General features: G+C 41.5%; 1 protein-coding gene across 1 annotated transcript in view; it reads left to right on the forward strand.

Moving 5' to 3' along the window:
- Window positions 1–5,709: 5,709 nt before the first annotated feature.
- Window positions 5,710–21,911, forward strand: part of LOC109855504 (single Ig IL-1-related receptor-like) — a 168,546-nt gene continuing 152,344 nt past the window's right edge. The window contains exon 1 of the mRNA XM_020429824.1: window positions 5,710–7,102. Within this exon, the coding sequence (XP_020285413.1) occupies window positions 6,870–7,102 (233 nt within the window). The 5' untranslated portion in view covers window positions 5,710–6,869. The remainder of the gene's footprint in view (window positions 7,103–21,911) is intronic.

Raw genomic sequence — 21,911 nt, forward strand, 5'->3', positions numbered from 1 at the left:
TCGAGACAACGCCTCGACCGGAAGGACAGGATGTGCTCAAGACAACGCCTCGAGAGGGTGAGTCGAGACAACGCCTCGACCGGAAGGACAGGATAGTTCTCAAGACAACGCCTCGAGAAGGTGAGTCGAGACAACGCCTCGACCGGTTAGGATTCTAAGTCCGAGACAACGCCTCGGCTTGAAGGATCGCTCTCAAGACACCGCCTCGAGAGCTCGGGAAAGGAACTGGTCCTGACTGCCGAAATCGTCCGGCTTATATACCCCGGAGCGGCCTATGGTCCGTCCAGGGTCGGTGTGCGGTGCGCGCTTGTTTGCGCGCCGTGTCACGCACCTGTGCCGTGTCGCACGGGCACAGGTCTTCGCTCGTGCACGTGTGTTCGGTGCGCTCTTACTATCTATATTTCCGCGCCCTAAACTATCGCTTGATACGTGAGACGGTCGGAACTATAGGAAGATAGGCGGAATTATAGCAGGCGTGCGGTGATATATATACGTATATTAATAAAGAATAGAAATATGGAAAATAAAAGATCCCATTACAGAAAAAAGGAGAATAACGCGAATAATAATAATAAGAATAATAATATGAACAATAATAGGAGCAATATTAATAATTCAAAGAAACGCAAATATTTACAAGTGGCGGGGCTCGCCCCGTCACAAAGGGATCTTTCGGTTTGAAATTTTTACCTTACTTATGAATATTTTTTTTAAGAATTGGTGATCATAAAGAACATATTTTTCTAAGTGTCACTATGCAATAAACTGAAAATTCGGTGAGTGATACCGAAGATAGATAGGTAGATAGGTAGAATTTTATATATATATATATATACTATGTATCATATTATACTATGTATTGTAATATTGTATTTTATTGTAGTGTATAAAAAAATTGTAAAATGAAACTGGAAAATTGATAACAACACACACACTGATAAATAATTGTAATAAAACAATAAAAGGTATACTTCTTGGAATTATAACTTTTCAGACATGTATATTTGTGTACCGTTAAAATACTTTTGTATAATATACATGTTGTTTTGTATCTATATTTCTATATGCAATGTTTTTAAGAAAATGAAATAAAATTTATAAAGCAAAGAGCAGCAAATATGATGATGTAAAAGGAGATGATACCTGACTATACTCCGTGAATTCTGATGCTGCTCGCTACAAGAATATTCTTTTTTTAACTATCACATCTATGTTGTGTAGAAAGTTGCAATGTTTTTTCTTATCCATTTTTGTTCTCCTTTTTCATCACGATATCGGTCATTTTAAATTTCAAAAATAATTAAATCCACGCTCGCGAATATACTCACACACCTGAAGAAGATGACTATTTGGACTCGTGCACATAGCACAGAATAGAACCGCACGCTGTGAACATAACGCACCGACATGTCGCTCGTGGACATAACTGCATAGTTTCAATGTGCACCACCCGTGGACATGCGCTAGTTTACGGGACGAAAAAGTGATCACACATTCTCTTAGGGCGATGTCCCATTGAGCGGAAATCTATAGCGGAACGGAATGTGCGGAACCAGCTCGACCAATTGTAACCATAGAAAAAGCGAAGGAAAGAAAACGGAATGGCTATGATTGGTCGAGCTGGTTCCGCACATTCCGTTCCGCTATAGATTTCCGCTCAATGGGACGTCGCCCTTAAGCCTGTTCTACATTGATCGCAAGCGCAAACGCAAGGTATAGATCGTAGAATTGACCAATCACGCTGGTCAATTGGCTGATTTAATCAATACGATTAGTCAATTCTACCACCTGTTCTTTGCGTTTGCGCTTACGATCAATGTAGAACAGGCTTTATGGGCCTGGTCGCTCTCAGTCTTTTCTGTGGCTTTAAGGTGCGTTTCAGGAGAGTGCCCTCTACACACTACTCCTGCGTAGTGCTACCCATTTACTGTAATCACTTGGTTTTCTGTATGTGACATGTACTAAGCCTAATAGGAGCGATTCCTGGGGCGTCTTTTTTACCTTAATAAAAAAAAAAAAAAAAAAAGTCTTTCTGTGTTAGCAGAGAGAACCCTGAGAGCGGCCACGGTCATAAGAGTTTTTGTCATAGCTTTTCGTGGACATGGTTCTATTCCGTGCTATGAAAACACCGATGTGGTGGAAATACGCACACAAGCGAGAACCGTCGTCATACATCAACATAATATGTCTGCACACTTCCCGAGCGCACACGGACAACGGTCTCGCTTGTGTGCGTATCCCCACCACGTCGGTGTTTTCATAGCACGGAATAGAACCATGTCCACAAACTTAGCACGGAATAGAACCATGTCCACGAAAAGCTATGACAGAAACTCTTAGGCCCGAATTCATAGTCGTCTCTCAGATCTCAGATCTCAGATCATCTCTTTCCCTCTCTTTTTCTCTCTCTCTTTCTCTTTCTCTTGAGATTGGAGATCTGAGATCTGAGAGACGACTATGAATTCGGGCCTTATGGCCGTGGCCACTCTCAGGCTTCTCTCTGGTGTTAGCATCGTGTACTAACCTCCTAGTAATAGCGATTTCTGTATTTACCAATAAATAAGTCTGTTTCATTAGCATGAATCGATAAGTCTAACGCTTTACGTAGTAGTTACTGTACGTGACGGTAGATGACACAATTGAGCATCGCGAATTGCATACGAATAATATATAATCGACCTTATGTTGTTACAATATGGGAAAAACGTACATTGGACGTAATAGACTTTTTGTGTTTTCTCGTTTATGTAGATTTTTCTTTTCTAACGAAAAGAGTTGCGAATATACAAAATTAAAACAAAAACTAAAAGACATTGAAAACACATAATTTGATTGAATCTATCGTAAATAGTTATAGATATATAAATGCAATGTATAAAACTAACAATAATAAATTTTAATGGCAAGAAATAACTTATGAGAGTGAAAAAAGTGATTAAAGTTAGTCGGCGGTATACCTGAGAACAATTAAAAAATACTTTGTCGACGAGCTCGTGCACAAAAGCACGAAATAGATAACAATAACTAAAAAAAGCGAAAGAGAAAAATCCTTTTCCCGGAAAGCTATTTGTTTATTCTTGAACCTGGAAGGTTGAAGCATTGTGAATAATGCAGATCCATTTTACATGTATAATACATTTACGTATATAATTTCCGGGAAACAACGTTTTACGATCGTTTTGCGATTACATTGTCATAATTGTTTTTTTTTTTTTTTTCGCGAATAATCCAGAAAACGCAATTTATTTGACGCAGAGAGATACACGTGAGCGAAGGAGACACCCGGTATACGTCTATGGTACTCGGGCAAAATCTGGATTTCTGGGATTAACCACTTAATTAATAATAGCACACGAACAAGATTGGGTTTTTCCATTGCGCGCGTGGTTTTTTATCGGACTGTCGTTTGTCGCTCGCGACCTTATTCTCACCCGTTATATCACGCGGCGTGGATATATATGTACGTAGGTAGGCCAGGATTATGAGTCACCTTCTCCGCATGAATACTAAATGCCCCCGCGCTGCGTCATTATCAAGCGTCGCACGCGCAAAATTTATTTACGCTCTAAACTAATACTTATTCGCTCATTTGTCTATTTATATACGCTCGTTAATCACGTTTATAAATAACAACTTGACTTGATTACGATATCAATATTTTGTTTAAAACTCGATAAATTAGATTTAGCCGAGATTGGTGTCAAGGAAACTACTGCTAGTTCCAAGAAAAGTATCTATTTTTCTCGCGTTAGATAAGACGCAAATGTCACACATTTGTGACATTTTTTATCATGGAAACGAATATTTATTTCAACTACACAATTCTCAATAATAGTTTTAAAAGTAAAGTTGCTCAAGAAAGTTTTAATTTTTATAAATTCCAAAAATTAAGTAAAATACTTGTTCTAGATATTATGTTTTATTTGTTTCCAATATTGTGTTTAAGTTTATTTGTTTGAAATATGTTCAAGTCGGAAAAAAATAACAGCGAGAATAAAAAATAAAAAGAGCGAGATAGAAAAGAGGGTCATGTGTTTTAAATAATAAAAAGATAAAATTAGTTTCTTACTAATATACTAAAAATTGCGGCGAGATACCGCCGCTATTGCAACTCTCTCCGCTGTAGACGTGCAACATGAGAGTTGGAGAAGTGACCGCAAGACTTCTCAGAATGCAATCCCAAGTGCGCAAATGCGCAACGAGTGCACCAGACTGTCTAATCGCGCTCAGAGCGCAGAGAAGATTTCGACGCGACAGAGACAGGGGAGAAGAAGGAATCAAGCTTCTTCAAGTCCGATGACGCGTCTCTTCGTCGCTAACGTCTCGCGCCGTTCTCTCTCTCGCAAAATTATATCTCTGCTTATAACGGGTGTTACACATTAAAAGTTCTAGAGTATCGACTCTGATACAATATGATATTAAATCACAAAATCCGCACATACTTTGAAAAATAATATATTGTGTATTGTTTTATATATTATTCATATAGAATGTATTAACTTTAATTGTACTTTTAATATTTTTGCTTATCAAATATAAAAATATAACAAATATAAATAATAAATAAAATAATAAATAAATAATACATAAAGAATATATTTAAATAATACATAAATAATATATATTAAAATAATATGTATTAAAATTTAATATGAAATTTGATATCTATAAATTTTAATTTATTTTTCAGTAGTACGCGTTTTACTGTGCGTATATCACCTATGTATGTGTGTGTAAATATATGTCGGTTTACAGAAATCATTATTTCTTTTCACTTATATAGAACGCAAAAGTAAAGTCACGCGCATGATACCAGTTCTCAGAAAATTATTGGCAATATGAATTACGTGTTTTGGCCACGCAATGTACCCATTAAGTATCTCATTCGTATTTACTTTGTTAAGTGTCAAGGAAAAAAAGAAGTCAATGACAATTATCTTGAAGTTTAACCAAACTAAAGAAAATTTATATAACAGTTTGTGTTATATAAATCATAAACATATAATGCGAGAATAAATGTTTTATTTAAGAATAATTTCACTTTAATATTGTATAAATTTTGTAGATTCGGTTATGAAGAAATTTTAAACTTGTAATGTTGCGCTAAATGTTCTCTGACACTTGGGCTAATAGAAACATTGAGTAAATATTGATTGAAAAGTTCTTTTTTCTCTCTCTCTCTCCTCTCTTTTCAAGTAATTTTGCATTAATATATTATATCGCCGATTTTATCCATAGAATAAATTACGAAGAAGTCACATATATCTACGCACAAAAATATCTAACACTGCGCTATCCAAACTTTGTTATTAGAATTTGATTTGAAAGATCATTAAAATACGCGTGACTCCAAAACCACGTAAAGAATTCACATGTGAGATTCGAAAAATAGCCGAAAATAGACATGACAAGTGTATGTACTTTTTCCGATTGCCACTAAAACTGCTCCAAATTGATTATCCGGTAACAGCAAAATTCAATCTCTTCCGAGTAATCGTTCGCGCTTGTCTATTTATAAAGACAAACTCTCTTTTCGGGAACGCTTGTCGCCGCGCTTGTATATAAACACACCGTCCGCCGGCCGGCGCGGCACGTCCCGAGCGCGCGCGAGCGTTGCCGGACTCGGCCGAAGCGGCGCGAGGCAACAGGCGGCTCGTTTGAAACGGCGGGGGAGGCGCGTCCGCGACTCGCGCGAGTCAGTCAGTCGTCGGAGGTTGCAGTACGAGTAGCGCTTGATGCGGCACGGTCGCGGTATAAGACGACGACGCGTAGAGAGTTTCGCGCTTTCAATCAAAAAAGGACAAGGAACTTAGTACACGCGCTTCGAACAGAACTCGGTGTAAGTCATCTCGCACAAATATTAACCCGTGTGAAAAGCCCCGCCTTCTTCCCCGAGAGACGATAAACGAGAAAGGCCGACACACGACTGAGAAGTCGACTATCGTAACGAACAAGAGGAACGAACGGCTTTCCTGTGTGAGGAGATCGCGACTGAGGAGAAGAACGGTGGACGGGGCGGCGGCAGCTAAGCGCTGATGTTTCAAGTGTTTGACATTCCCAGGTAAACGCGCTTCGCAAAGCGCCCGTGTTTGACTGCAAACAACGGATGCGTCGTGCGCTCCTCTCTCTCTCTCTCTCTCTGTATCCCTCGCCGTTTCGAGTGTTCGGGACCCCGCGGTTCGATAACGGAGCATTGTTTACCGTCGGCGATACGACGTGCTTCCGCGAATCGTGAGTCGTCTCTTGTCTGTCTTCACGCAGCATGTGAATTCCAGTCGCGATAAAGAGAACGAGAAGTATCACCTCTGCCGCCGCCGTCGCTGCCAACTTCACGCGGTCGGCGCATTTCGGACAGTCGCCAACTTCACGCTGCTCCGTGACGACGGACGTTCTCGCACGAGTTCCGTGATTGTATATTCGCAACAAAAACGCGGAACAAAACGCTCGCGGATCGCGTCGAGAAGTTCTCGAAAGCGTGTGTTTTGGAACGCGTCGTCGGTCAGAGAGGGGGAGGTTCGCGATTGTCGCGAACTTCAGACCGCGTGACTCCGCGCGGCAGTCTCGATGGCGCACTGGCGCGCGCGAATTGTGAGAATGACGACCAGGTGAATTCGACCGTGCGGTTGTCTATAGAATATCGTGAATCTCGTCACGGACTGTGAGTTTTTGCGTCGCGCGATAAAGATTTCGAAACTCGCGAAATATTTAATTTATATTGACTGCCGGGATATTTCGCACGTTCGCGTGGTATAATCGTTCCACGAGGATCGAAACTCGATCGTTTACGCGGCTGGTGCGCGAAAAGTGATTTATTTCGAACAGGATTGGCGACTGGTGCGCGAATAATAATAATAACAACAACAACAACGATGAGCGTGAAAATGAGAATATCGGCGATTGTGCGTGCCGTCGTTGCGCTCACAATATCGACATCGACGATCGGTCTCTGCAATGAGCTTAAGGATTACTGCTCGATGCACACGTACGACAATCTAGCGGGCGGTCTGCAGTTCACGAAGGAGGTCATTCCCACCGAGTACGCCAACGTGGGTGCATTCAAGGCTCTCCACTGTTGCCTCAAGGGATACAGGAGCATCGAATGGTGAGTAGTCTTGCGTTACTCTCTGTGTCAACTTAAACACTATATCTCCCGTATACTGAGAGGAACAAAAGTTTCGCGCGTCGTAACGCGCAAAACAGCGGTACGACGGCGCGATAAAAAGTCGAACGTATTCTCCGGGGTGATGAAGTAATAGAGAAATATGAGAGAAGCGAAAATATATTCCGTACGTACATTCGTTATAAACCCAGCGACGGGTGTGTGTGTGTGTACGCGTGTGTGTACACACATTTTGTGTGCTTTTTGCTCCGAGAACGCAAAAAACTTGTTTTCTACAATTTACGTGTTTATATTTTATGTATCAGTAAACAGTCACGAATTAAATTAAAAGTACGCGCCTTGTTATTTAAACGGGATGCGTGACCGAGACGTTGCCGAGATAATAAAACGTAAATTCGTAGGAGTTTTTATTAAGAAAAATTTCTTGAAGTTTTTAATATTAGATATGTTGGGATTTTTTTTAAGAAAGAGCATATGTCAAACTCTCTTTGATTTCGTTTACAACTTCTGCGTTACCTTTATCTCGTTTCAATTACTTGCGCGTTTGAAAAGCAGTCCGAACAACGAGAGTCGATCGCACACGTGTGTGTATGTGTGTGTGTGTGTGTAATGTGTGTTGGTAACATATTAATACTTTTAACAATCTTCCCGGAGTATTGTAGCCGAAAGACGTAGTCGCGTATTTCTCCGCGTGCGCGATTCGAGAATCTCTGTCACATATGCTCGTAATATTCTTTTCTCGCGTTTCTTTCTCGAGGAGAGCAAAATGCTTTTGCTCAATTCTCCTTCACCTCACCCCGGCGCATTTTGCTTCCCCTTTATTCGAGCTATACCCGATATGTGATAAATGCGAATGAAAACGAATCGAGTGCTGCTTTCGGCCGGCACAAAAGCTGCTGCCCGTCGGAAAGCATCCGCATTATGCGAATGACATTTTGCTTTTAGCGCCGAGTATTCGCCGAGAACTTGCAACTCTTTTGTTATCACCGCCATTGCGCGCGACTCGTATATCGATAACCTGTTTGCGTAACCGAGAACACACACCGTCGTGTTGTTTTACGTGCAAGATCGATCCGAAAAGTACGAAGTCGCCGCGTGAGAACTATCTTTTTCTCTTAAGACGTTGCTTAAAATACTGGGGAAAAATATATATTCTCGAGTTCTCTCTTCTTGTCTTCTTTATAACTCTGACAGTCTTCAATATTTTGTCCCTGTTCAAAGAGCGCGCGTCGTTCCCTTTTCACGATCAGATCCACCTCACATGTATATGCCCCCGCCGACTGCTTTGGCATATCACAAGGATCCCAACTCGCGCGCGCATCCCCTCGTGCCATTCTTCGCGTCCCGACCCACATTTTTCTCATCGCGCGCGCAATATTTCCCGACGCGGCGTGCTGAAAGACGGCGCATTAAAGATTTATAAGCTTACGACGCCCGCGACGTGACTTGTAAATCTCCGCGCCGCGTCGCGTCGCGCGCAGAAACGGGAAACGCGGAAACTTCCCCTATCTTCGTTTCTTCCTCTCTTTTTCTCTCTTTTTTTTCTCTCTCTCTCTATCTATCTATCTATTTCTATCTCTATCTCTCTCTCTTTTGCTCGCGAAAAGTTTCCTGGATTTCACCGTTTTCGTTCGTTTCGTCTACGCGAAATCTTTATTACGCGCTCTTTCGCAAGAATCCTTTTACGCGTCTGCCTTTTGCATTAAGAGCTTCGACTAACACGCGGAAATAAGCTCGCGCATATTCCGTTACGGGATATATATCGCGAAATAACGCGCCGCCGCCGCCGCCGTCGGCGGGGAAGCGAAATCAAGCTTCTCCCTTATCGTCGTTTTCCTCCCCCAGCGAGTTTTCCTATGGAACATTTCGTAATTTATCTTCTGGACATTTTCCGGCACGGGACATTTTTTCTCATGACTTTCACGCGAGGAAATATGGAAAGATATAAAGAGGCTCCCCCCCCCCTCTCCCCCGTACATAGCGCGCGTGCAGGCAAATGCGTCTCTTCGCGACACAAAAAGATCGATCCGTAAGTGTAGTTTCTTTAATAGAATGCAAAGATGCAAACGAGTGCGGAAATAAAAAAAAAAAAAAAGATCGAGCGCATAGAAATTACGTCAGGCGTAATCGCGCAGAATAATTTTCCGCGTTAATAAAAATTTGCATTCTCGCGTACATGACGACAATGTGCTCTCTGCTGCTGCTGCTGCTGCAAAAAAAAACGCTCTTGAGTTCTGTAGAGCTTCATCGGCTCTACATTTTCCTCTACAAATTGCAGCGCGCCGGCTCGAGGGTTGCGCGACACAGTACCGGTTTTAACGTGAATTACAGGGCGTAAATCGCGCGTCGGGGTTAGAGGGAGGGAGGAGGGATGAGGACAGAACGCTTGTTTATTCTGCGATAAATCGAGGAGTGTTTCTCGCAAAGTGAAATAACGGGAAGCCGCCGAGGGGAGAGAAAGAGAGAGAGAGAGAAAGAGAGAGAGGAGTGGCAAAAGGCCGGCGGCAGAAGGGGAGAATTTTGGGCGAACGGTTGACAAGCTTTGGCCACCTCCTGCCGCCTCCACCCTCCTCCGCCCCATCTCCCTCTTTCCTCCTCGTTTCCCTTGTCGAGCAACCACAAAGCACCGAACAAAGGAATACCTTCCGAGGACTTTCTGAAGGATCCTTCGCGTTCTCGCGCTCGCGCGCTCGCGGGAACTTTATTATCCTCGGGGACAAAGTGGGACTTTACGAGGCCATTGTGCAAGGCAAGGCACGGTCTTCTCTCTCTTCCAGGTGTCAAACGGTGTGTGTATTTGTTCCGCGTATTCAGCACGCGCGCGCACGCGGGAGTGAAGATCGGACGAAGAAGAAGAGTATTTCGCGCTTGCGAACACACTTGTGGAACGTTAGATTATTATTACGGGATTAAAGGGAGCGATGAGAGAGACCTGATAATGACGCGAAATTGCGGTAAAAAGAGAAAAGTCAATTAAATTACAGGCTTCTCAAAATTCGTCGATTTATTAAAGAAGTCGTTTTCAATGTATGGGTTGTCGTATGTGTGCGTCCTCTTAAAGATTCTACTTTTTTTTTTTTTTTGTTTTACTCCCTCCGTCTCCCGTCTTTTTCTCGTCCCACATCTGATACATCTCTATCGGTCGTGTCCATCTGCTTTCGGGCGATGAACACGCACGAAATTATGCTTAGACGCGTCCCGGATCGGTTCGATCGCCCCCGATCGGGATGGGAATAGCCTTGATTAAATTTCACGGAAAAAAACGCAGCCGCGATTCGCCGAACTCCTTTCGTCGACCGCGCGCGAGCTTTTCCCCTTTTTGCCTCCCTTCTCGATTTATAATGACAATCAGGGAGTCTCGGGGAGAACCGACGAGAGTCTCGGCTCGAGATGACGAGCGACTAGCTTGCACAAAACGGGAACAAATCGACGGGTTGAAACGTATACTTTGAAAAATGTTATCCGAATTGTGGTGATCGTTGCAACGTGGTCTTATTTTGTGGAAAGAAAATTTTGCGTCATCTCGAGGAAAAAAAAGAACGACGCAAAAAAAAAAGAATAAATGAAAAAACAGAAGAAAGTCGAGAAAAAAAGTTATTAAAAATCAAACGAAGGTAAAAAAACACTTGCTTTAAACTCAATATCTATTGCGAGAATTTATTTGAATCTAATATTAAAATTTAATCTCATAGAAATACGTTCGACGAATACGTAAAAAGAGGAGTTACTTTATTGTTTGAAATATACGGAATATTCAAGTTTTCCTTTGAAAAAAAAAAAAAAACGAAAAAAACGCGGTTTTCCGCGAAAATTTCACATTCTCTTTTTCTCCCGTATAGGATGCGAAGAGTTCATAAATATCTTTTAATTCTACTATATTCCCCTTTTCGGGGTTTTCACGCGGCGACGGAACGGGGAGGAGTGGATTTGAAAGGGTTGAATTATGGTTGCGAAACACGTGAGGCGGCTTTCGCGTAAGCTCGTTAATTGCACGAGAGCGCCACAGAGAGAAGAACAAAAGGTACAAATAGATGCTTTTATGCGATATGGATTTCGCCGCGTTTGCCGCCGTTCGTTCGACCGCGAATTGCACACGCATAAAATTCCGCAAAACAATTGCTTGCCGCAAGTAACGTCTACATATATACATATATATTTATCCCCGACTCGGATTCGGTTTCTACTTTTGTTTTTAATTTCTTTTGTTTTTTTGTTCTCGACAATTCCGATATTTTTCTGAGTTCGACGCGGAGATATATATACGAAAAAGCTTTCACGCGCGATCCGCGTAGTATTTTGTAGACGTGACTTTTTTTTTTTTTTTTTTTTTTTAGAAAAACCGATCAGAGCGAATGTTTATTCAAGATATACGTTTTGTTCTAAATTTTCAAAAATCTAGTTGAGATTTCCGATTTGTTTTTAATCAATTTGTTCTTAAAATACGCGCACGAAGAATTTGATTTGAGTAAATACCAAAATGATTCGTCGAACAACAAAGCTCGCGGAGAGATCTGTAAACATTCATTAAATATGATTGAATAATTCAGCGAGTTAATCGGATAATCAGATAAGACGTGGATGAGCGGCATATTCGACCGTTTGTCGGACGCAACCGGGGGGAACAATCTAATGATTTCACGGAATTCCGCTGAATAGAATTAAAGTGAGGATAGAATTACCGGAATAAGGTCAACAAATTGCATCACGAGGCGAGCGCAGCAGCACGCCACCGCGTTTTCCACCGCGCGATCGCAATTTGCGGACGACGACGCGTGTTCGCGTCTATTTACGTGTGCGCGTCACGGCCGAAAGGGTTAAAGTGTCAATCTTTCTCTCTCGCTCGCTCGCTCGCTCGCTCTCTCTCTCCTCCCCCTCTCGCGGTGATGACCTTGCGCGAACACTGGAGAAACGTCGCTCATCTCGACGGTGTCTCGCGATTCAAATGACACACTCGCGTCATTAGGGATAATGATCATCCTCTGGCGTGTCGCGCAAGGATCAACCGAGGACGCCGTCTATTTCGAAATAACGGAAGCCAGTAAACGATTCGCGGAAAATTGTTTCCCCATTTTCATAGACGTCCACTCTTTTTTTTTATATTGTAAATATATATATATACATATATACGTGATATATGTATATATGCGCATGTGTATATGTGTATGACGCGCATGTAGGTTCTTTTATGAGAGTAGCAGCAGCAGCAGCAGCAGCAGCTCTCAAACCGACGTTATATGAGTTTCTATGGCGGTAAAAAGTGTGTTGGGATAAAAGAAAAAGCTAGAAATTAATTCAGCACAGCTGCCTTTGCGAATCGCATTAATTATGCATATATATTTTATATGGAAACTTCTCCTCGGACCGCGCGCGAACGTGTATTGAAAGAGATTTAATATTCCGCGCGTCGTATGGGCTTGATGCAATCATAGCGGCTTTTGAAGAACTTAGAGAATAGTAATTAGAATTGAAATGCAGCATCGAGAGTGTATTATATTGGTTTTCATTGGCAATCGGTTGTTTTTTATTATGATTCTCATCGGCGAAAGAGAGATTAAATAAATAACAAACAAATTTAAATTCTTCGTGCAAAACAAAATTCGAAATTTTATCTTTTCAAGTTAACAAAAGGGAGAATAAAAATTTAGAGATATTGATATCTCGCGTTCGGAATTGCGTGTCTCTGGCGAACGTTCCGTCACTATCAATTGTTTATATTGGAAAAAAAAACCTACGCGATATATGCTTGTAGAAAGCGGCGCGGTCTTCGCGGAACACTGTTTTATCTTCAAGCTTGAGAACGAGGCGTAATCGCGATTTCGCTACGGGGAAAAGTGCGTCAAAGTTCTGTTCGCCGAAGAGAAGAGCAGCAGCGGGGCTCAGCAGTTTCGAATTTCGTTCTCGGTCAGCTATAATCCGAGTCGCAGTTTTGTGTCGACGACCGAAGGGTCCGAGGGATGATGATACACATCGCCGAAGGGAAGGGTTAACAAGCGCGCGAAAAGATTTTTAATTTAACTGGTTCCCGATGTTATAATTCGTCTGTCGAGAGTCTGTCTTCTCTGTCTCTCTCTCTTTCTCTCTCTAGTGACATTGAAAAATTTTTATCGGAAACTACTCGTCGACGACATCTTTTCCGGATCTCCGCGGCAAAGAGATTACGATTCTTCTTTTTTTCCGTCTTCGGGTTTGCGACAGGGCGGAATCCGGTTGAAACAAACGGGATATTCCGTGTGCGACAAAAGCGAAAGAGGCGGAGCGAAACGTTCAAAATTGAGAAATCCGGAGAACAAGGAAGGAAACTGAAGAGTTCTATAGACGGCGACGGGAGTGACGGGAGGAAGGGGAAAGGGGGCGGCAAAAGCCACAAGCGAATCTCTTTTGACATTTCGACGAGAATCCCGACGAGAGATGTGTACGCTGAGCTTCACGACCGGCGACGTCTGTCAACGTATGCCTCGCTTTTTCCGTTTCTCTCTCTCTCTCTCTCTCTTTCTCTCTCTCTTTCTCCTCTCACTTTTATGCATCTCGCAAAGAGATCACAGATACGTTAAACAAAAATGCCATGTATTATCCATCAAGAAGAGAAACTATGGACTTTTTAGCTATTTTTGGTTTTGAGAACATTTGCTAACAGCAACTCTCGCGGTTTTCCATGATGTAATTTTAATTTTTCATAATTGCAAACAAATATGTACAGACATTTTGTTGAAGTTTTTGATATTTAAATCAGAAGGAAATAGAAGTGAACACATATTTATTTCGTTATTTAAATATAATTTGTATTAAATAAGTTTTTTTTTAATTATCTATTATTGTATGTGTAAATTAAAGATAAATTTTTTATGTAATTTAGATAACAGAATCGTGCAGAGTTTTTCGAGTTTTAACTTGTTGCGTTTCAAATTTTGTTTCTCTCTCTCTCTCTCTCTCTCTTTCAAATTAGGATAAAAATTACGCGAAATGGAACGTGTACACGTAACAAATAGTCACGGTCGAACAATATCTCGAATATAATGAAGCGATCATTTGATCGAATTAGCAAGTTAAATTGACATCGAATATATTAATGATCCCGGCGCGGGCGGGATATATCCAGTTGTGATTATTCGATATCGAGTATCGGGGTGGAAAATAACATGGTCCGCAAACATACAAACACGAACGCGCACGTCGTGTCGTCCATTTTCGCTCTGTCGCTAAAACCGGATCCTATCGATCTTCGTATTTCCGGCGGACGGACGTACGTTTCGAATCTCGCGTAAACGCGCGCGCGCTCGCGCTTCCCTCTTTTTGCCGTCGTTATCATATCTCGATATTATCGTCACGTTTCGTTTTCGTCGATAGGAGGTCCGCGCGCATATCATATCGGTTCGCGACGAAAAGAGAGTATCGAATACGAACGGGTTGAAACTTTCACAGGTCAGAGATTCGTAGGAAAGGGCGGCGTATGTTACGAGCTTGTAAAGTACATCATGCCGCAAGTTGGAAATTGCGTTTCCGAGATATACGTATTGCCTTCGCTCCCTTCTTCTCCCGCACACACGATCGAGCCGCAATTCTTGTAAATCCCGGCCCGCAAATGTTCCGCGTAGCGGACTTACTGCCTTCCGGAAATGCAGGGAAATACCCGGCCTGACCGAGAGAGAAAGAAGAAAAGGAAAACAATGACGTCGCAATGTACGAGATTTTTCGAACGCGAAAGCGCGAACCAAAATTTATTTTTCACGTGCGAACGTGCAAAACTCAAATCTACTCTCTGTGATTATAATTTTAATAATAATTTAAAAAACGTTTTCTCGTAATTGTCACAAAGAAATTGTTGATGAAAAAAAAAGCGATGTAAAATTGTCGAGAGAATGCGCGAGAGAACGAAATTACAAAAAATTGTCGGAAGTACGCGCGATCACAAATTGCCGACGCGAAATAACTGATTCCGTCAATGTTTTCACATTCGCGATCGATGATGTGTCTGTTTGATTTACCGTTACTTAAATAAGCGAAGAAGAGCTTGACGAGAGATGCGTCACGGCTTAATAATTAGCGAGGGAATCCGTGTAGAGAGTAGACAAAGAAGCGATGGTACGCCGCAGGCTGTGTTGGTTCACTCATTCCTATTTCTGTTAGGGGTACAACGAGTCATCGTCGGTGTACATCGCGAATCGTGGAAACGCAATGAAGGCGCGAGTGAAGGAATGTTTTACGATGTTATAAAGTCGCATCTCCAATTACGGTTGTTTTATCACCTATTGCGCCGCACTTTGCGATGTTTCTTTACGTGTTTATTTTTCTGCTAAAAACGCTCATTATATCATTTTCCCTCATTCGCATCTAATTAAACCTATAACTAAGGAATAATAAAAGGAATTTATATATATATATATATATATATGTATATATGTATGTTTATATAATGACAATTTCTACGAATTAATAATTTCGCTTCGTCGAAAATATGAAATGAACGTATAATGAGCGACGTAGCAGTAATAATAATTTCCACGACGTAATTAAATTTTCTCTCTCCCGCGTACACGACTTTCCTCTCGCAATCGGGAAGAAAAAGGAGAAAATCCGCGAGTCATTAAATAAGCCGTGAGTCTCTTACGTGCGCGCAGCAACTTGCGCAGTCTTTCGCAATATAAAATCTTGCGAATTGCAGATGTAAAATCGCCATTTTCTTCCCCCCCCTCACAGTTGCATAAAACTTCGCGTTCGCTTTCATTATGCTGTTTCGCGGAATCGGAGGAGAAACTTTATTCCGCTCGTAGTCCGCGGCGCGCGAGGAACGTCTCGTGCAATCGCAAAACTTTCGCTTTTGCGCGTTTACCCGATCGGTACATGTCGCGAAAGTTGCGGATTTTGTGTGCGGTACCAAAGGAAAAAAAAAAAAAAACCAATTGCTCGTCAATCGGCGAGAATCGGTAAGACTGACACGTAGACGCGTTTTTCGGAATTGTACGGTTCCGTGTATGCAATACACACTCTCTTGCGTGCGGTCAGTTTCCGAGTATCGTTTATAAAGTTATCTTCTTCTGCTTTTCTTGTCGTTAATAATTGATGAAACTATAGTCCGACATATCGTAGACGCTCTAATTATACAGAGCGCTTTCCGGAAAACGCTTGAAATACTATAAATTAATATCGAGACTATATGATGTTCCTCTTCTCTTGTATGGAAAATTATTTACTTGCGAGAATGTTTTATACTAAAAATTCTCTCTCTCTTCTCTCTCTCTCTCTCTCTCTCTCTCTCTCTCTTTGAATGTGAGTAATAAAATTAATGTAAGCTAATATAAGATTAATATACAAGAAATAAAATGTTTTTTTCTTTGTTACAATCTTAATTTTAAGAATTCTATTTGCGACTTGACGTCACCAAGCAAATTTCGCAACGAAAACAGAATTTTTTCCGAACGGGAGAGAAAAAGAAGAATAAAAGGGAAGGGAGGGGGGTGTACAATCACTCCGCGAATTTTCTTTTATCAGCATTCCACACGTTTAAGCTCCTACAAAAAACGTGAGCGATATTCGGGCGCGCGCGCGCATGCCTGCAAATGTGTCCTTCGACGTCGAAAAGGATGAAGGGAAATTATCCCTTTTCACGTCGCGGGCGCGCGCGCGTGCGACGAGTTCCGCTCAACTTTGCGCCGTAACTTTATCGAGTTGCCGCGAAACTTTCAGTCGTCTCGCGAGTGAAATCGCATTCTAGGAATCGCACACAATGCAACTGTTTCTTTTCTCGCGGCCGCCGCCGCCGCCGCATATGCGAATCCGCGTCGTTTGGTTGAAACGCGCCTTCCGCAAAAGATGTGACTATGAAAAGCGCCTGTGGTGCATACATACACACGTACACATGCACGTATTATAATACAGACAGTATACGTACATAAATATGCTTCGTATTATCGATCAGAAAAATAAATGGAGCTTTCTCTCTTTCTCTCTTTCTCTCGGGGTAGAACGCCGCGTCGTGCTTTTATCGTTTGAAAGAACGTAATTGTGTTCCTTCATGAGGATTTATGACATTAAACGAGCTTTTACTTCTATAGCGAGCTTTTTAAATATCGTCAGAAAATCAAAAGCTGTTTCTTACGTTTAAAAATTCAAGACAATTTCGCGCGCAACTATTTTTAAAACACGTTTTCTGTTTTTCATTGAAAAAGAAATAAAACTGCGAACAAAATAATTTTATTAAAATCTCGTCTCTTGATTGTGCGTGTGCGTGTGTATGTGTATGTTAGTCGCGGACATTCGTTTTATTATACATAAAAATGTTTTTATCTCGAAAGTTCTCGCGATCTTTTTTCGCGCAACTTTTGCACAGCGATTACTTCAATTTCGAGACAACTTTTTTCCGCGACTTGACAGGCTCGTGTTTATAACCATCTCTCGCGTTTTTAACACGTCTTTAACTGTATCGACGTGTTTCTCGTCCAAATTATTTTAACGACAGTCGCACACCCGTTTCTATTGTGCGAATTCTGGCAACCGTGACCGGCGTGTAAACCGCATGCGAGCCGAGCGAACGAACGGCGTAACGTACAGGTAAAACTGCCTTCCGAGAAGCTGATAATGTGTTCCTACTTCCTCCTCTTCCTCTTCGACCGCGCGTCGGTTTCTCAGCCGAGATGTATATACCGGGTGTTCGCGCACAGAGAGACGCATAAGCGGCACTAGAGGCAACATGTTTCATTAATCCTTTGCGGGCGGGCACGAATCTCCCAGACTCATTCAAAAATTTCAATTTCGGGATCTCTGGTAAAACTTAGTTTTTTTAAACGCTTATATTCTTCGAAGCTACTAGAGATTCTTTTAAATTTGTTTTTTTTATCGACGCGGAATCGTTCAAACTTTTTGATCTTCAAAAAAGAAAGAAAAAAGAAATTGAAAAAATATTGATTTTTCGCGGAGATATTCGATTTTAAATTCGCGCGAGTCTCTTTACAGTCTGTCTAAATAGTAGATTGTTTTTGGAGTCTGTCTGCGAGGATTTAACATTTTACAAATTTGTATTGATGCAGACATTAAATAATATATCTTGATGAGATCGATCGACGGTTCGAATAATAATTTATGTATACGAAGATTAAATAGTCAAAGACTCTCCCTAGTTCAAATCCGACTGTGACATTTGGAGTTCTTTCGAGTCAATTTTTCCCGTGTTAAACTTGTGTCAAGTGATTTTCTCTAAATAATTATTTCTCAATGGTTCTCGAGATTCGCTCGAAACATGTATAGTATGTAAACGCCTCACGTTCTCGTTTATGAATTCGCGCGTCGTCGCAAGCTTAAAAGGAAGAAAACGCAACTTGTAACGGATTCGTCACGTGATTCAGTGAACGAAGAAGATGCTTGATTATATGCTTGATTATATGCATGCACGTCGGATTTTTCAGAAGAAAACCGCGTGTCTTTCGTGTTCACGGTGCGTGCGAATTCAACCGCGCGATTTTGACATCCTGTATGACGCGTTAACAAAGGCAAGGAACGGACATTATCATAATGCACGAGTTAAATATTGATGAGTTCCAGCAAATTGGCGCATTTGATTAAGAACTCTTTGCAAAGGATCCCGAAGTGATTTTACGACGAGCAGACGAGCCGTGTTTAATAAAAGAGACAGAAAAGAGGCGGCAAGAAGGGATACGAGGGGGCGTGTATGCACGGGATGTCGTTCGTTCCGGGAACGTTACCGTTTACAAGGAAATACGCATGTATGTAGAAACGCAGGTGCACACGACGAGGTGATCGAGGTGAAGGAAGAGGAGAACACAAGCGGAAGGTGGGGGGTTTGAATGAAAGAATGTGCCCGGGGTTCTGGCGGTCGGAACCTGTTATCTTTTGTATACACAATAAATATGTCACCCTGTAACAATCAGCGCATTTATCTTGTTGCGTATCTTTACAGAAAAATGATGATGAATACTTTTTTTCAAATTTATTCGTGGAGGATGGAAAGATTTGTGTTTATGAAAAGAAAAACAAAACGAATAAAAGAGCAATCCAAATAATTGTTATTTAAAAATTTGATCAAGGATAAAAACTACCAATTAAAATTCCTCTTCGGGGATTTGAGAATATTTTCGGATTGACGATTTTTCGGTAACGTCTTACAAAAACAGTCGGCGTGCAATTGCTCGCAGAAATAGTGCGAGCGATAAATCCCGCAAATAATGGAAAACCACCGGTGAAAGATGAGGTGGCACTGGCGAGTTCCAATATGCGGCTGCTAAAAGCCGTCGTGTTTGTCGTTGAAACGTCAGCCGGGATTATCAAAGATTAATTTCATTCGCTAAGTGCGCGAGATATATCAGGTGCAAAAATCCCATCAAAACCAATTTCGCAAAAATAAATATACAATTCCGACCCGGTTTGTGTCGCAGTCGATAAAACGGCGATTTTTTTTTTTTTTTGCTCCGTTCTTTTTGTTCTATTGTGTCTTCAAATGCTGCGAATTATACAAATCGTATAAAACAATGGGAGAGTAACATACGTGAACACTGATTGAAGATAAATATTAGAGGATAAATAAAACTCTTCCAGATTTTTTTTTTTTTTAATATCAAGCAGAGACAGAAATGAAAACCAATATTTTTCTTTATTATCACGTATTTATTTTTAAGCTTCATTACTTGCGTGCAATGTTATTTAGTCTATTCTTAGTATGTGTGTTTTTAATATACATATATATATATGTGTGTGTGTTTTTCTCTGTCATCCACCTTTCACATTGTTAAAAATTTCAAGCAAGGCGAGAGAAATCACTTCCTATCACGCTTGATCGAATATTAATTTCCTTCCTGACTCGGTCCGTCCTTTCGGTTGAACTACTTCGCGAGAGCATAATCTCCTCGAATCGCTTCACTGTATAACTTGGAAGACTCCGTAATGAGCTCCTCTCCCACTGTACCGCGCGCTTTCCATCCTCTCGATCTCTCAACAAGCGTTGGCACATGTTGAGGTTAATATCCGCGGGATTCTCTCGAATTTGACTTCGATTCGCATAATCCGTCGCGCGCGAGAAGAATTTTTCTCTCTCGCTAAAAATTGCCAATTCCAACGAAAGAATCGAAAACTCTGTGCAAATATGTGCGACACGTAGTTCCTCGTTTTTATCGCGATTTTTTTATCGTCTCAAAGGAGAGAGAAAATGTAAAGAGTTTAAAAGTGATAAAAATATTGTATGAAGTTACACACACACACACACACGCACACACATTATTAACCGGAAAACCTTGAATTTCGTCTATAACTGGTCTCATTATTCACATTCGCACGTTAAAATATTCATTGTACATATATCTCTAAGCGATACGTTAAGCGATGCAAATATTTCGTTCGCGGAGCTCGCGTTGAAACCAAGCGATTTCTTTCAACCTCCGGAACCGTATCTTTTGTCTCGTCGTACAATAAAATTGCCTTGACCGTGCCTTTTCGCGCTTTTCCTACGGAACAACCCGATCCTTTTTTTTTCTCTCTTTTTTTTTATTTTACGGGACGAAAGCGAGTGTATGTGTTATTTTAAACGTCGTGCAATCCCCAGGACTCTATTATCCGCGAGACGGGATGAAATTCCGAATGGAAGGTGTGTTATTAATCTTCCAAGAGTCTTGTGTTTTCTGTCTCTGGAGAGTGAAAATAGCGCGCGCGCGCGATACATATACTATATACTATATACTTATCTTCTTTGTTGAAACTCCGCTTTTTAAATAAAAACAAATACGAGGGTTCGAGTATAAAGTCACGATGTAATAAATTATTAATTTCCAAGAAATATAAGGTTTGCAATAATCCGAGGTGACCCGCATTATGAATGAAAATCGAAACAAAGAACTTTCATCAGGTTAATTAATTATTGCGCTAGATGTTGTGGAAAGAGGCGGTTGGGGGAGGAGAGGGGAGGGGAGGGGGAAGGAGAAGAGGAAAAAAAGCAACGTCGTCGTCGGAGAGAGCAACGTCGGGAAAACGTCGGGTCGATATCTTCGGGAGTTTAATGAGTGACGAGCGAGCTTCGCCTTCCGCCTTCGTGTAAAGCGCCTGTGAAAAATGGGTTGACTTTTACGGAACCGGAGGCAAGGGGAAGGGCGGTCATTACTGGCCCACAGGTAATTACAGGGTGTCGCCTCGTAAAGCTGTCTCTGTGAACTTTTAATGTAGACGTAGACGTAAAATGGCCTCGTGTCTTCTTGTGTGCTTCCCCAATATGTTCCGCAGGAAATTGGTGTCCCGCGTGCGCAAGCTTCTGAATTATGCGAAAACGGTATCGCTTTGAGCTCGTTATCCGTATTCCGAGAGAATCTCGCAGAAAACAGAGGAATTTTTATTTTATTTTATTTTTTTTTTATTATCACCTTTACAGCAACGACGGTTGTGTTAAAATACACGACTGTAATTTTTTATATTGAAACATAATTAAATATTAAATATTCGATCGAGCGATAAAAGATATTTTTCTGGAGATTTTTTTGAGATTTGACGCGGAATGTACAACACGATAGTATCGAGAGACTTAATTCGCTCGCGAAATGGTTGTTCGCGCCTTTTAACGTCGACGGCGGCGTAACAGCAGTTTCGTAAGAACGCGATCGCTCGTGCGCGCTATTGCTGCGGGAGGGCCGTAGTTCGAATTGCGTTTGGAAAGTTCGGAAATCGTCGTCGTTCCGAGTTTCGACTACGCTGTTACCGGCCTAACTTTTCCCATTGTCGGCCAATCGGCAGCGCGGGTAAGAAACTGTGCGCGGCGTGTCCTCATGAGAGGAATTGACCCCGAAGCGGGTTTACCGCGGTCACT

The sequence above is a fragment of the Pseudomyrmex gracilis genome, unplaced genomic scaffold, assembly GCF_002006095.1.
Source record: "Pseudomyrmex gracilis isolate BER0280 unplaced genomic scaffold, ASM200609v1 scaffold_91, whole genome shotgun sequence".
Lineage (NCBI taxonomy): Eukaryota > Metazoa > Arthropoda > Insecta > Hymenoptera > Formicidae > Pseudomyrmex > Pseudomyrmex gracilis.